The 17295-nt window shown below is 42.9% G+C and overlaps 1 protein-coding gene across 3 annotated transcripts; it reads left to right on the top strand.

The window, feature by feature from the left end:
• Positions 1-10552: 10552 nt before the first annotated feature.
• Positions 10553-16400, top strand: LOC129854975 (palmitoyltransferase ZDHHC7-like). Of its 3 annotated transcripts, none has more exons than XM_055922190.1 (8): positions 10553-10694; positions 11353-11453; positions 11678-11983; positions 12319-12443; positions 12687-12783; positions 13216-13297; positions 13828-13958; positions 14573-16400. In XM_055922190.1, exons 3-8 carry the CDS (start codon positions 11684-11686, stop codon positions 14750-14752), a joined length of 915 nt encoding a protein of 304 aa, XP_055778165.1. In that variant the 5' UTR covers positions 10553-10694; positions 11353-11453; positions 11678-11683; the 3' UTR covers positions 14753-16400. The 3 variants fall into 3 exon arrangements, with proteins under 3 accessions (XP_055778165.1, XP_055778166.1, XP_055778167.1); XM_055922191.1 differs by having other exon boundaries at positions 11353-11457; XM_055922192.1 differs by having other exon boundaries at positions 13828-13966; positions 14573-14678.
• The last annotated feature ends 895 nt before the right edge of the window (positions 16401-17295 follow it).

Genomic DNA, 17295 nt, shown 5'->3' with positions numbered 1-17295 from the left:
CACTAACAGCTTACAGACGGTAGGCAATTAATGTCACAATAATGAAAACTTAGGACACTAAAGAGGCCTTTCTACTGACTCTGAAAAAAATGAAAAAAGATGTCCAGGGTTCCTACTCATCTGTGTGAACGTGCCTTAGGCATGCTGCAAGGAGGCATGAGGACTGCATATGTGGCCAGGGCAATAAATTGCAATGTTCGTACTGTGAGACGCCTAAGACAGCGCTACAGGGAGACAGGACAGACCACATGTAACAACACCTGCACAGGATCGGTACATCCGAACATCACACCTGCTGTACAGGTACAGGATGGCAACAACAACTGCCTGAGTTACACCAGGAACACACAATCCCTCCATCAGTGCTCAGACTGTCCGCAATAGGCTGAGAGAGGCTGGACTGAGGGCTTGTGGGCCTGTATTAATGCAGGTCCGCACCAGACATCACTGGCACATCACCGGCACAAACCCACCATCGCTGGACCAGACAGGACTGGCAAAAAGTGCTCATCACTGACGAGTCGCGGTTTTGTCTCACCGGGGGTGATGGTTGGATTTGCATTTATCGTCGAAGGAATGAGCGTTACACCGAGGCCTGTACTCTGGAGCAGGATCGATTTGGAGGTGGAGGGTTCGTCATGGTCTGGGCTGGTGTGTCACAGCATCATCGGACTGAGCTTGTTGTCATTGCAGGCAATCTCAACACTGTGCGTTACAGGGAAGACATCCTTCTCCCTCATGTGGTTCCCTTCCTGCAGGCTCACCCTGGCATGGCCCTCCACAGCATGACAATGCCACCAGCCATACTGCTCGTTCTGCGCGTGATTTCCTGCAAGACAAGAATGTCAATGTTCTGCCATGGCCAGCAAGGAGCCCGGATCTCAATCCCATTGAGCATGTCTGGTTCCTGTTGGATCAGAGGGTGAGGGCTAGGGCCATTCCCCCCAGAAATGTCCGGGAACTTGCAGGTGCCTTGGTGGAAGAGTGGGGTAACATCTCACAGCAAGAACTGGCAAATCTGGTGCAGTCCACGAGGAGGAGATGCGCAGCAGTAATTAATGCAGCTGGTGGCCACACCAGATACTGACTGTTACTTTTGATCCCCTCTTTGTTCAGGGACACATTGTTCAATTTCTGTTAGTCACGTGTCTGTGAAACTTGTTCAGTTTATGCCTCAGTTGTTGAATCTTGTTATGGTCATACAAATATTTACACATGTTAAGTTTGCTGAAAATAAACGCAGTTGACAGTGAGAGGATGTTTATTTTTTTGCTACATTTTTATAAACAAAAGTATGTGGCGCCCTTTCAAATTAGTAGATTAGCCTTTTCAGCCACACCCATTGCTGACAGGTGTATAAAATCGAGCACATTGCCATGCAATCTCCATAGACAAACAATGGTAGTAGAATGACCTTACTGAAGAGCTCAGTTACTTTCAACATGGCACCGTCATAGAATGCCACATTTCCAACAAGTCAGTTCGTCAAATTTATGTCCTTCTCGAGCTTCCCTGGTCAACTGTGAGTGCTGTGATTGTGAAGTGGAAACCTCTAGGAGCAACAACGGCTCAACTGCGAAGCGGTAAGCCACACAAGCTCATAGAACGGGACTGCCAAGTGCTGAAGCGGGTAGCGCGTAAAAATAATCTGTCCTCTGTTGCAACACTCACTACTGATTTACGAGGGTATGTTGCCTCTGGAAGCAACATCAGCACAAGAGCTGTTTGTTAGGAGCTTCATGAAATGGGTTTCCGTGGCCGAGCAGCCACAAACAAGCCAAAGATCAACATGTGCAATGCCAAGCGTTGGATGGAGGGGTGTGAAGCTCTCCGCCATTGGACTCTGGAGCAGTGGAAACACGTTCTCTGTAGGGATGAGTCACGCTTCACCATCTGGCAGGCCGACGGACGAATCTGGAATGAAATATTCGACGAGCAGGTGTCCACATACTTTTGGTCATCTAGTGTAGCTGGCTAGCTCATTTGGGAAATTTCAGTTGAAACTTTACAGGGTGAGGTCTGGGTATATTTCAATATAGACTGCAACGTTCATACATCATTACTATCAATAAAGTCTAGAAGTTTGTATCAATTTCCTGTTTGATGTATGACATGACAGACTTTTGGGCAACCCTTCCCCAGCTTTTGTTCCATGCTGGCTTAAGACCAAGCTAGCCAGTTACTAGCAGTGGTGTAAAGTACTTAAGTACAATTACTTTAAAGTACTACTTAAGTCGTTTTTTGGGATATCTGTACTTTACTTTACTATTTATATTTTTTTGTACTTTTACTTTTACTTCACTACATGCCTTAAGAAAATATTGTACTTTTTACTCCATACCTTGTCTTTGACACCCAAAAGTAATTGTTACATTTTGAATGCTCAGCAGAACAGGAAAATAGTCATTCACGCACTTATCAACCAACCATCCCTGGTCATCCCTATTGCCTCAGATCTGGTGGGCTCACTAAACTATCAACCAAACATCCCTGGTCATCCCTACTGCCTCTGATCTGGTGGACTCACTAAACTATCAACCAAACATCCCTGGTCATCACTACTGCCTCTGATCTGGTGGACTCACTAAACTATCAACCAAACATCCCTGGTCATCACTACTGCCTCTGATCTGGTGGACTCACTAAAATATCAACCAAACATCCCTGGTCATCACTACTGCCTCTGATCTGGTGGACTCACTAAACTATCAACCAAACATCCCTGGTCATCCCTACTGCCTCTGATCTGGTGGACTCACTAAACTATCAACCAAACATCCCTGGTCATCCCTACTGCCTCTGATCTGGTGGACTCACTAAACTATCAACCAAACATCCCTGGTCATCCCTAGTGCCTCTGATCTGGTGGACTCACTAAACTATCAACCAAACATCCCTGGTCATCCCTACTGCCTCTGATCTGGTGGACTCACTAAACTATCAACAAAACATTTATATATATTTTTTATTTTATTTCACCTTTATTTAACCAGGTAGGCTAGTTCTCATTTGCAACTGCGACCTGGCCAAGATAAAGCAAAGCAGTTCAACACATACAACAACACAGAGTTACACATGGAATAATCAAACATACAATCAATAATACAGTAGAAAAATCTATAAACAGCATGTGCAAAGGAGGTAGGATAAGAGAGGTAAGGCAATAAATAGGCCATGGTGGCAAAGTAATTACAATATAGCAATTAAACACTGGAATGGTAGGGTGTGCAGAAGATGAATGTGCAAGTAGAGATACTGGGGTGCAAAGGAGCAAGATAAATAAATAAATACAGTTTTTATTTTTTTATTTTTTATTTCACCTTTATTTAACCAGGTAGGCTAGTTGAGAACAAGTTCTCATTTGCAACTGCGACCTGGCCAAGATAAAGCATAGCAGTGTGAACAGACAACAACACAGAGTTACACATGGAGTAAACAATAAACAAGTCAATAACATGGTAGAAAAAAGAGAATCTATATACAATGTGTGCAAAAGGCATGAGGTAGGCAATAAATCGAATAATTACAATTTAGCAGATTAACACTGGAGTGATAAATCATCAGATGATCATGTGCAAGAAGAGATACTGGTGTGCAAAAGAGCAGAAAAGTAAATAAATAAAAGCAGTATGGGGGGTGAGGTAGGTAAATTGGGTGGGTAGTTTACAGATGGACTATGAACAGCTGCAGCGATCGGTTAGCTGCTCGGATAGCAGATTTTTAAAGTTGTTGAGGGAGATAAAAGTCTCCAACTTCAGAGATTTTTGCAATTCGTTCCAGTCGCAGGCAGCAGAGAACTGGAAGGAAAGGCGTCCAAATGAGGTTTTGGCTTTAGGGATGATCAGTGAGATACACCTGCTGGAGCGCGTGCTACGGGTGGGTGTAGCCATCGTGACCAGTGAACTGAGATAAGGCGGCACTTTACCTAGCATAGCCTTGTAGATGACCTGGAGCCAGTGGGTCTGACGACGAACATGTAGCGAGGGCCAGCCGACTAGGGCATACAGGTCGCAGTGGTGGGTCGTATAAGGTGCTTTAGTAACAAAACGGATGGCACTGTGATAAACTGCATCCAGTTTGCTGAGTAGAGTATTGGAAGCTATTTTGTAGATGACATCGCCGAAGTCGAGGATCGGTAGGATAGTCAGTTTTACTAGGGTAAGTTTGGCGGCGTGAGTGAAGGAGGCTTTGTTGCGGGATAGAAAGCCGACTCTAGATTTGATTTTGGATTGGAGATGTTTGATATGAGTCTGGAAGGAGAGTTTGCAGTCTAGCCAGACACCTAGGTACTTATAGATGTCCACATATTCTAGGTCGGAACCGTCCAGGGTGGTGATGCTAGTCGGGCGTGCGGGTGCAGGCAGCGAACGGTTGAAAAGCATGCATTTGGTTTTACTAGCGTTTAAGAGCAGTTGGAGGCCACGGAAGGAGTGTTGTATGGCATTGAAGCTCGTTTGGAGGTTAGATAGCACAGTGTCCAAGGAAGGGCCGGAAGTATACCGAATGGTGTCGTCTGCATAGAGGTGGATCAGGGAATCGCCCGCAGCAAGAGCAACATCATTGATGTATACAGAGAAAAGAGTCGGCCCGAGAATTGAACCCTGTGGTACCCCCATAGAGACTGCCAGAGGACCGGACAACATGCCCTCCGATTTGACACACTGAACTCTGTCTGCAAAGTAGTTGGTGAAACAGGCAAGGCAGTCATTAGAAAAACCGAGGCTACTGAGTCTGCCGATAAGAATATGGTGATTGACAGAGTCGAAAGCCTTGGCCAGGTCGATGAAGACGGCTGCACAGTAATGTCTTTTATCGATGGCGGTTATGACATCGTTTAGTACCTTGAGCGTGGCTGAGGTGCACCCGTGACCGGCTCGGAAACCGGATTGCACAGCGGAGAAGGTTCGGTGGGATTCGAGATGGTCAGTGATCTGTTTGTTGACTTGGCTTTCGAAGACCTTAGATAGGCAGGGCAGGATGGATATAGGTCTGTAACAGTTTGGGTCCAGGGTGTCTCCCCCTTTGAAGAGGGGGATGACCGCGGCAGCTTTCCAATCCTTGGGGATCTCAGATGATACGAAGGAGAGGTTGAACAGGCTGGTAATAGGGGGTGTGACAATGGCGGTGGACAGTTTCAGAAATAGGGGGTCCAGATTGTCAAGCCCAGCTGATTTGTATGGGTCCAGGTTTTCCAGCTCTTTCAGAACATCTGCTATCTGGATATGGGTAAAGGAGAAGCTGGGGAGGCTTGGGCGAGTAGCAGCGGGGGGGGCGGGGCTGTTGGCCAGGGTTGGAGTCGCCAGGAGGAAGGCATAGCCAGCCATTGAGAAATGTTTGTTGAAGTTTTCGATTATCACGGACTTATCAGTGGTGACCGTGTTACCTAGCCTCACTGAAGTGGGCAGCTGGGAGGAGGTGCTCTTGTTTTCCATGGACTTTACAGTATCCCAGAACTTTTTGGAGTTAGAGCTACAGGATGCAAATTTCTGCTTGAAAAAGCTGGCCTTTGCTTTCCTGACTGACTGCGTGTATTGGTTCCTGACTTCCCTGAACAGTTGCATATCGCGGGGGCAGTATGGGGAGGAGGTAGATTGGATGGGCTATTTACAGATGAGCTATGTACAGGTGCAGTGATCTGTGAGCTGCTATGACAGCTGGTGCTTAAAGCTAGTGAGGGAGGTAAGAGTCTCCAGCTTCAGAGATTTTTGCAGTTCGTTCCAGTCATTGGCAGCAGAGACTTGGAAGGAGAGGCAGCCAAAGGAAGAATTGGCTTTGGGGGTGACCAGTGAGATATACCTGCTGGAGTGCGTGCTACGGGTGGGTGCTGCTATGGTGACCAGTGAGCTGAGATAAGGCGGGGCTTTACCTAGCAGAGACTTGTAGATGACATGGAGCCAGTGGGTTTGGCGACGAGTATGAAGCGAGGGCCAGCCAATGAGATCATACAGGTCGCAGGGGTGGGTAGTATATGGGGCTTTGGTGACAAAACCAATGGCACTGTGATAGACTGCATCCATTTTGTTAAGTAGAGTGTTGGAGGCTATTTTGTAAATGACATCGACAAAGTCGAGGATCAATAGGATGGTCAGTTTTACGAGGGTATGTTTGGCGGCATGCGTGAAGGATGCTTTGTTGCAAAATAGGAAGCCGATTCTAGATTTCATTTTGGATTGGAGATGTTTAATGTGAGTCTGGAAGGAGAGTTTACAGTCTAACCAGACACCTAGGTATTTGTAGTTGTCCACATATTCTAAGTCAGAACCGTCCAGAGTAGTGATGCTGGACGAGCGGGCAGGTGCGGGCAGCGAACGGTTGAAGAGCATGCATTTAGTTTTATTTGCATTTATGAGCAGTTGGAGGCCACGGAAGGAGAGTTGTATGGCATTGAAGCTCATCTGGACGTTAGTTAACACAGTGTCCAAAGAAGGGCCAGTGGTATACAGAATGGTGTCGTCTGCGTAGAGCTGGATCAAAGAATCACCAGCAGCGAGCGCGACATCATTGATGTCCATACTGCCTCTGATCTGGTGGACTCACTAAACTATCAACCAACCATCCCTGGTCATCCCTACTGCTTCTGATCTGGTGGACTCACTAAACTATCAACCAACCATCCCTGGTCATCCCTACTGCTTCTGATCTGGTGGACTCACTAAACTATCAACCAACCATCCCTGGTCATCCCTACTGCTTCTGATCTGGTGGACTCACTAAACTATCAACCAACCATCCCTGGTCATCCCACCGCTTCTGATCTTGTGGACTCACTAAACACACATCCTTTTTTTGCAGTGGTGTAAAGTACTTAAGTAAAAATACTTTAAAGTACTATTTAAGTAGTTTTTGGGGGTATCTGTACTTTACTATTTATGTTTTTGACTACTTGTACTTTTACTTCACTACATTCCTACGAAACGTATGTACTTTTTACTCCATACATTTCCCCTGACACCCAAAAGTACTTACATTTTGAATGCGTAGCAGTACAGTAAAAAAAAAGGTACAATTCATACACTCAAGAGAACATCCCTTATCATCCATACTGCCTCTGATCTGGTGGACTCACTAAACTATCAACCAACCATCCCTTGTCATCCATACTGCCTCTGATCTGGTGGACTCACTTAACAAACATGTTTCCTTTGTAAATGATGTCTGAGTTTTGGAGTGTGGGCCTGGTTGTCAAAAAAAGTAATAAAAAAGGAAATTGTGCCATCTGGTTTGCTAAATGTAAGGAATGTGATGTAGAGCATTTACTTTTACTCAAGTTTAACACTTAAGTACATTTAAAATCTGACACTCAAGTAGTGTTTTACTGGGTTACTTTTACTTGAGTCTTTTTATAGTAAGGTATCTTTACTTTTACTCAAGTTGGACAATTGAGTACTTTTTACACCTCTGGTTACTCGATAACACCAGACAGATGAAAGGGGAAACATATATGTATCTTTGCCTTGGATGAATAGGGGAAACTTCTAATCATATTTGCTGACTCGCTGCAGTCAAATTTTGGCACCAGAAGACTAGCTACCTAGCTATGTAAACCACGCCCCTCTGTGAACACACCTTCTGCGATGTTGGTTATAAGACAGTACTAATTTAAATTAGGCAAGAGAATAAGACACTACCATTGGTGTAATAAATTTGTATTTTTGTGATATCACAAAAAGCCCTTTATAATCCTGACTCCTGAATCCAAGTGTTTGAAATGGGAGAGGATATCAGTAACTTTATGATCAAACTTTATCAATGTAGAAGCAACAGTCATTTTTATATTTTGGTCATTTTACTTAGATCTGATTTCATCCAAATCCGGTACCAAAAAAATATTTTACTTGCTATGACTGTGAGATGTGACTGTATAGTTGAATGAACTGACTGTTAGTCAATCTGGATAAGAGTGTCTGCTAAATGAACAGACACAATTGATAAACAATTGCAAAGAACACTGGGTATTTTTATTGGCTTTGTTTCGAGGGCGGAGCTCGTTAGAATAATGCCCTGCATGTTTTGACTTCATATTCAAGCTGAAAATATTGACAATGCCACTAAATGAAAAATGATATGACTTTAGGTTTATGGATATTATAATGTTGCTTAGCTTCACATTAAAATGATATGTGAAAATGTAGCTATTGGCACAAATAATTAAACTGCAGTAGTACAGTGCAGAACTGATACAGTCATACAAGTTACAAAGCCTTTTTTGTCCTATAGCAATCCTAGTGAGAGCCTAAGTGAATACTGTATCGTATCATTAAAATTAAATACTTTAACACAATAGGATATGTATTTCATAAGGCCTTATTTTGAGGGCCTAGTTTTACCCTAATAGAGTGACCTGAAACTCATAGTTTACAGATCACATCGGACCTGCAAGTCACACTAAGCAACCTTGCAAAGTGATGTTTAATTCCTGTTGGAATCCAGCCAGAGTTGGTAAAGCCAACATTTGGAATTCTTATTCATGCCTGACCTTCATTCAGAATGACTACCGGGTTGGGAACACTAACACTACCTAACCAGGGGTGTCGAACACTCCCCCCCTATCTGAGATAGCTACTGCAACCCTCGTCCTCCACATACAACACCCGTTCTGCCAGTCATTCTGTTAAAGGTCCCCAAAGCACACACATCCCTGGGTCGCTCCTTTTTTCAGTTCGCTGCAACTAGCGACTGGAACGAGCTGCAACAAACACTCAAATTGGACAGTTTTATCTCAACCTCAATCATGGACACTCTTACTGCAATTAAAGTACACAATGTTCTTCACCCCCTTTCTCCTGCTCTCTCTTTTCCTTAGACCAAGTTCCAGGGTTAGGGAGTAATGGATTACATTTTGAAAGTAACCTACCCAACCCAGCCACGTTCCAGTTAAACTGGCAACAATTTTGATCTTACAGATGTTCTTATGTAAGAAATATGGACTCTTTAAAAAAAAAAAGCTATATTAATAATCAAAGCAGATTAAGTAAATGCAAGCTGTCTCCAAGAGCTGATTGTAAAACTAAAAACATGAAACACTGTGTTAAAGGTCCCAAACAGTCATTCTGATTCCCATGTAAAAGCTTTTTGATTGACTAAAACATAACCCATAATATTGTTCACCGATAAAATGTTCAAAATTTGAGAAACATAAAAAAAATTCTCATGTCAAACTGCCAGGAAGTCTGAAAACACATTTTTTGCACTGCGATGCAGTGTCTTAGACCACTGCGCCACTCGGGAAGTTCCATCCTCAAAGTTTTTAATGCTTATCAAATATTATTCTGTGACATTCAGATAGAGACATGTGACAGAGACTGTGATTTTAGTCAGTCGGCATAGTTGAACAATTGACACAGAACAGTGTGGTCACCACATGCCATTATGTTGTGAATTAATTTTTTATTTTTTATTCTGGAATGAAAAATAAAATAAAAACACAAACGGGAATTAATTTGCCTTTAATTAATTTTGTCATTCCAGAAAATGTGGATGAAATGAATTTCCTGCTGTAAAAAAAGTGTATTCCCCATTGATATACTTTTAGCGTTCGCTTTAGCCTGCCTAGTGTCCCAGATGGGCAGGGTTTGCACTTTTGCCACTATTCTATCGACTCCATTGCGCTAGGCAAATTCAATCAAGCCCAGCTAAAGTATTTGAAATTATGTCAAATGGTATTTGAACGAAGGTCATATTTTTAAAACATAGTTAGCACATCAGTTTCGGTGTACACTTACTAGCTTGGGAGTACACGTACATTAGTTAGCAAAGCAGTGGCCTTCTGCGTATATGCTCTGAGGTTGCAAGATCGGGAGTTTGATTCCTGGCGGAGTCATGCCAGACTGTAAAAATAGGACTTTTGCGTTTCTGCTTGACACTTAGCATTAAAGAGGTAGACTGGGGGTAAGGCCCTGCGAAAGACAAGCGTTCTGTGTTCTGTCCAAGGGGTGCTACAGAAACAGGAGATAGCCTCCTGTGAGCCGCTCCAGATCGTGCAAGGCTACTTACTTTACTTGAGAGTGCACTGAAGGAAATAACACCATCTATGGTAGCTGTGTAGAGGAGCAATATTGTAACATAATCCATGTTTTTCGACCCACAAAATAATACTAGATCAAATTTATAGATAAGGGGTATATTGTCTGGAAAATAAGTCAAGGTATTGGCCTGAAACTGAATTTTCCTCGTGATATTATCACCTAATGTTTTTAGAACAATGTTTTCCATAACTCAGGAATAATTAAATTAAAGTCCCAGACGTTGTAATTAAATTATGTGAATGTATGTTAGAGCAATTTCAGGGCCTGTTTCAAAATGTGTTACTGCTTTATGCATTCTCACATTCTTACAGGAATGATCCTCCAAAATGTAAAGTGTTCTTTATTCATGGTTTCATACTGCACCTTGCTGAGTTTTCACAGGTACTGAGAATGCTATTTACATATGTTTTTGTCATTAAAAAAAAGGTCAGTTTTGCATGTTCTACAATAACTTATGATTATTTCAACTAAATAAGTAGCCAAATCATTTTTTTTAAATATGATAATATAAACATTTGACAGTTCTCAAAAAATTCAACCACACCGGAAATGCACCTTCCCAAACATTGTTGTGTAGCTAGCTAACGTTAGCTTACTTGCCTTGAATGGGCTGTCATGAATGAAATTGAAGCCTTATTCCACCACCTTAGCAGGGAAACTATAAAGAAGGTAATAATTAAGTTATCTAATATGTAACGTTAATAATGCTAGCTAATGCTTGTATCTGCTTACTAGACAGTTGTAGCTGTAGCCTTCATTTACGTTCCAGTCATTGGCTGTAGCTAGTGTAGCTGGCCAGTAGTGCTAACACTGCTAGCTAACGTTTCTCAGCCTAAAGAGAGAATAATATTTACAACAATAGCCAGCTTACTGCTGTTAGATGTCAATGGTTGCATATACTTTTCTGATGCACAGCCTATTAATAACGTCAACCACCACTGAGGGCTAACACTGCTAATAGCTAGCTACCATGTTGCTATGTGCTGACGCTAGCTAGCTAATTAACTATGTCGCTTGCAAGCTGCATAAGTTAAATAAAAAAATATATAATAATTTATCAGACGCTCTTATCCAAAGCGAATGCATATATGTTCGTACTGGTACCCCGTGGAAGTCGAACCCACAACCCTGGCGTTGCAAGCGCCATGCTCTACCAACTGAGCCACACGAACGTGTTATGTTTCAGACTAAAGGGAGGTTCAAATAGTGTTCCTTCTGCTGTGCACACGACATTGTTGCTGGATGAGGAGGATAAGATGTCGACCTCTGTTTTATGAATTTGGATTGTTGAACTGTCACTAAACAGCCACCCTCTCTCCTGTTATAGCCAGGCTATTATGTGGCCTGATAAGTCGGGCCCTGGATGCTCTCATCTGTAGTTCTGAAGATTGGACACAACAATGACATTATAAAGGACGCTAACAAAAAGTGAGTGAGTACACAATACGCCTAATTGGTCAATGCTTGAGAAACAACAGTGGTTGTTCCTACACATTCTTTTTGGTTAGGCTAGAAACATAGGCTATTTAGCCATACATTGTGCCCATGTCCACAATTTGAACAAAGCCACTTTATATTAGCAGACACTCTCTTTTCCTTTCAGTCTTTTCTCTGCTTTCATATTCCCTCTTTCTCTCTTTCTTTTCCTACAGGGCAGCATGTCTTCAGGTCACCGGCTGCGAGATGTAGAACAACACCACCCCCTGCTGGACGGAGAGGAGGCTGCAGTGGGTTCCGCAGCAGGGGAGGTGGAGCAGGTGTGGTTCATCCAGGACGGCTGTGGCATGGTCTGTGCCTTCATCACCTGGTTCCTGGTGCTCTACGCTGACTTTGTGGTCACCTTTGTCATGCTGCTGCCTTCCAAGAGCTTCTGGTACGCTGTGGTCAACGGCGTGGTCTTCAACTGCCTGGCCGTGCTGGCTCTCACCTCGCACCTACGCACCATGCTCACCGACCCGGTGAGTGAACCAACCGCTGCAGGGTCGTGCTCATTAGGACAAAACGTAACAAAGGAGTGAAGATGCATTGTAATGTTGGGTGACTTGGAAAAGTGAGTGACTTTGAACGGAGTGCAAGACAGAGCATACAAGAAGTAAAAGAAGCAGTCAGAATGATGAAGGGTAAGTCTGAGGGCAGTCTGATGCTCCTGGGCACAGAATAGGAACAATGTGTTTTCCTATTTGCAGTGAAAGAGCTGACTTATTAGTAGTTTCCTTTTAAGTTTTGAATGAGTCTGTCCAAACATGTAATTCTGACTGTGTCCATTCTGTCCAACCGTGTGTCTTGTTTACAGGGAGCTGTGCCCAAAGGCAACGCCACCAAGAAATACATGGAGAGCCTGAACCTGAAACCAGGAGAGGTCATCTATAAGTGTTCCAAATGCTACAGCATCAAACCTGAGAGAGCCCACCACTGCAGGTGAGGAGGGGACACTTCTGTTGCTTTTATGTATTATTGTTATGCTTTATAGTATCTAAAGGGTTTTCCTGGCTGAGTCACTTGGCTAGGCAAAACCCCCTATTTAGGCCTACTGTATCTTTTGGGTCCTGTTCATTAGGCAAACTTTCCAGGTAGTCCCTCCCGGTTTCAGCCCCCCCCCTCCTCCCCTCCCCGTTTGGTACCTAATGAACACGACCATGGTGTCGTTTCCCTCCCCTGTAGTATTTGTAAGCGCTGCATCCGTAAGATGGATCACCACTGTCCCTGGGTGAACAACTGTGTCGGAGAGAACAACCAGCGCTTCTTTGTCCTCTTCACTGTGAGTTCCGTCTCAGTTCCACCTTGTTGAAGGTCATGTGCACAATGGAAATACTGAAATGCATCTGTAGTACATCGGTCCAATTAATCAATGTCAATTAATCAGACTTTTTTCAAATGTTGCATCGCTGACATCCCTATTTTGTACTGTTGTTTAGTTTTGCATGAAAGCAATGGGTTTGACAGAATGATTAGTGTTTCATCTTTAATTGTGGTGCCTTATCATAAAGGCCTGTAAACCACATTGGTGCTACTGTGCTTTTAGCTCTGGCCAGATAGAAGTATGATGATGTATTATTAGGATAGGTTGTGATTGTGTACACTGCTCGTCAATGTGCTTTTGTTGTAGCTTTATGCCTGTGTGCATTGTCAATGCACAATGAATGTTTTACCATCAATACCAGGATTGGGTAATAGTTCCCTCTCTTTGCAGATGTATATAGCGATGATCTCCACCCATGCTCTCGCCCTGAGTGGGTACCAGTTTGTAACCTGTGTCAAGGTCCAGTGGAGTGGTGAGTATCATTATATTATTGCAGATGAGTTTTCTAAATATCCTGTTCCCTGTTAAATATAACTACTTTGACTGTAGGGTGCCCTGTTTAAAAACACCTACATTGACTCTGTGCCCTGTTTAAAAACACCTACATTGACTCTGTGCCCTGTTTAAAAACACCTACATTGACTCTGTGCCCTGTTTAAAAACACCTACATTGACTCTAATGTGCCCTGTTGTAAAGGCACAATCTGGATTTTTTTTTACTGAATTGTGTTTGTTAACAAAAATATACAGCTTCAAAACTATCATTTTAATCTTGTGGACTATCATTATTCGTTTCTAAAGCTCTGTCTATGAATTTGAGAGGGGTTACATTTCTTCAGCCCCATCCCTCACCTTTATAGCAATCCAATTGGCGGAACTGTCATTTTGTTGATTTTTCAAATAAATTATTATAATTTCAAATTAAGGATTGCAGCTGCAAATACAACTACATTGAGGTCAGTGTTAATGTGATTATCCTGAATGGTGTTTCTGCCCCTCCAGAGTGCAGTGACTTTTCCCCCCCGGTGACGGTGATGCTGATGATCTTCCTCTGCCTGGAGGGCCTCCTCTTCCTCACCTTCACCGCTGTCATGTTTGGCACTCAGGTCCACTCCATCTGCAACGACGAGACGGTGAGGAGGTTAATATAACACTATATGCCATTTACCAGACACTGTTGTAATCCTAAGCAACTTTCTGTGCAGTGAGTGACTACATTTTTTGTTTGATTCCTGCAGGAATTGAACCCACAACCTTAGATATACAATGTACATTAAATGTTTAAGAATTGTTTCCATGTTATACATTAGATTCTCAGCAACAAGATGGCGAGGAGCCAAACTACATAGATAGAAAAATAATAGATAGACATTCAGTAGGGCAAAGGCATTACAGAACGCCATTCTACGTCGACTATTTCTATCAACAATGTAGAATGGATAAGATTCTCTATTCTGCATGATTGCGATTTGTTTCTAAATGTCCTGCGCCTCTAAACCAGCACGTGGCCATGGTAGTGAAGTCCCAGTGAGGGAAATAGGACTTATTTACATATGAGACATCAGCCTCCTTCAGAAAACCTGTTGATAATGTAAGGAAGAAACCTAGTTGTGGTGACATTGATGAGACTAGTGACCAATGACCGAGGCTAATTTACCATTGTGGTTATTTGACCTCATTCGCTCTGCTTTATTGAATTCTCACCTGGTGTTGATGTTTACCCTCTCTATGTGTGTTTTTACCACAGGAGATTGAGCGTCTGAAGAACGAGAAGCCCACGTGGGAGAGGCAGGTTCGCTGGGAGGGCATGAGGAGCGTGTTTGGGGGCAAGCCGTCACTGCTGTGGATCAACCCGTTTGCTGGGCTCCGACTGCGCCGGCTACTTGCCACACGCTCCCGGAAAGCTGGCCCCGAGTTCTCTGTCTGACCTCTCACCTTATCAGCAGTTTCCTACTGTACTGTCTGAGACAATCTGTAGAACCTGACTCAGGAGCTGGCTTTGACACCAGGGTCCTGTTCATTTCAGGCACCAAACGGAAGAAAACGGACTCAAACAGGGAAGGTCCAATAAGAAACGCTAATTTTTGTTTTCTGTTGCAAAATGTTTTCCTAATGTGTGCCCTAATGAACACAACCCAGCTACAAGGAATACTCAAGTTTTATCCAACAACATGGACAATGGTGCTTCTGAACATCACGTCTGTATAGGTGACATGGATCAGGACTCAGACTATTGAGAGACCCATCGAAACCTGTTGAAAGATCAAATGAAGGTGCGCTGTAGTCCTTAAACAGACAGACTGAAACACGACATATTGCACAGTTACAGGAAGCCTACAGGGAGGAGGATTCACTTCATCTGTTTATTTATTGACTTCTTTTTAAAGACACTCGTTGTTGTGTTCTTCTCTTCCTGTCTCTCTGGGGGTGTGTGAGTGAGTAAAGCCTGATTTTATACCTTACCTACAGTACATGCACAATGCAAGAACCCAATTAGCTACTCAAAATGGCAATGTCGCGTACTTGTGTCGACTTACAAATTGCTGGAGTGCACACGTCTGCGTATTTTGTCTACGCAACTAGCAGGACTGCCATTTTGCATCACTAATTGTAATTCTTGCATCCTATGTAGAAAATTAGGCTTAAGTGTCCCTACCTGACAGTAGCTAGCTGTACCTCTGGAAAAATTATGTACTAGAATTGGTGTTAACCACTATATATCCATTCATTTAAAAAAATAAAAAAAAAACATTTTATGAATATATTGCTGGATATATTGCTTGAGAATCATGTTGTTTTTGCCTAAATGTCGGTTTACATTCTCTGTATTGCATTTTTTTTTATACCTTTAAAAATACATGTTTACCGCTTGTAGGAGTTAGTTGAGTTGGGGTGGGGATGGAGGAGTATGAAATATGAATAATTAATGGTTTCCAGGAAGATGAGAGAAATACTATAATCAGCAGTTTGGATTCAGCATCAACTTTTAGTAATGTGTCTGACAAATTTGCTGTGATGTGGACAAGGAACTTGTTTCATTAGCCAAAAGTTAGCATTGAACCCTTGGTCATGGTTATTTTAATGGGAAGTATGCTATGATAATTTAACTGTGCTCTGATTTAAAGGTACACTTAGCGATGCACGAAGGAAACCACAATATCGGTGCAATTTCCACAACTAACAGCGTTGAAGCTCAAGGCTAAACTTCTCTGCTGTTTTTTTCCTGTAGCTACCACGTTGTAGCATCGTGAAGAACACCCGTGGCCACACTCTGACTTCCTCACAAGTATTCCACTACAGTACACTCCCCTATGTATACAGGGAACTTTCCTGTCACGCTGATTGTAAGGTGTATGATTCTGAGCAAGTCTGATTAACCATTATAATTGTATCTTTTTTTATTTGACATGAAAATGTTTTGAAGGTGTGATGGACTGGATAAAGGAATGTATTAGGACTGATTTTTTTTTAATTTTTATGTTCTGTTTGGAGACGTTATGTACTTCTGTTTTGAAACATTTCAGTTTTTTCGCAGCTACATTTACTGTGCTCCCATTAAATCAACTTCATTTCTACCTCCTAAAATCCAGATCTATTTGTCCATATTACTGACTAGATGATTAGAGCGGGAGCCCACTATGCAGCTCTTGGAACTGGTGGATGACTTGATGTGCACAGCAAGCTGTATGTGAAGCACTGGTCCCAATTCCCTCCCTTCCCCTTGGCTGTAACCCTTTTAATGTTTGCAGAGCTGTAAGGTAGAAGCAATATGTTGGAAGCTTCACCTCTACACTGCTGATACCTATCCAGACTAGGCTACCTGGGGCGGCAGGTAGCCTAGTGGTTAGAGCGTTGGACTAGTAACTGAAAGGTTGCAAGATTGAATCCCCGAGCTGACAAGGTAAAAAATCTGTCGTTCTGCCCCTGACCAAGGCAGTTAACCCACTGTTCCTAAGCCGTCATTGAAAATAATAATTTGTTCTTAACTGACTTGCCTAGTTAAATAAAGGTCAAATAAAAAAATTACTAAAACAATTATTCAGATCTGGTAACATATAAGGGTCAGGGCTGAGGCCAAGGCCTCGAGATGGAATTAGGACCGGGTGTCTCGACACCATATGTGAAGGGACCTGGATTTTCCCATTTCTGAACTCCACCCATCATAGGTAGTAGGGTGAAGTTGCCCTTAGATGCTGACCGTGGCCAGTTTTGCATTTCCCCCACTAATGGTTAAGATTAGGTCCTAGATCCTGATCCTAGATCTGTACCCAGGGTAAACTTCACCCAGGACCTATAGTAAAGCAAATGTACAAGTTGTAGTGAATAACGTCTTATCCCACGGGCCAAATCATTGCTATAAAAACTCCTAATTTCAAGAAGACCACCCATGTTATGTGGGGCATCTGTAGTAGTGCTCCTGGCTCTATTGGGTTTGGGTGATCCCTTGGCGGACCCCCCATCCTGACCTAC

The sequence above is a fragment of the Salvelinus fontinalis genome, chromosome 5 (assembly GCF_029448725.1).
Source record: "Salvelinus fontinalis isolate EN_2023a chromosome 5, ASM2944872v1, whole genome shotgun sequence".
In the NCBI taxonomy this organism is placed as follows: domain Eukaryota; kingdom Metazoa; phylum Chordata; class Actinopteri; order Salmoniformes; family Salmonidae; genus Salvelinus; species Salvelinus fontinalis.
This window is presented reverse-complemented; position numbering and strand designations above follow the sequence as displayed.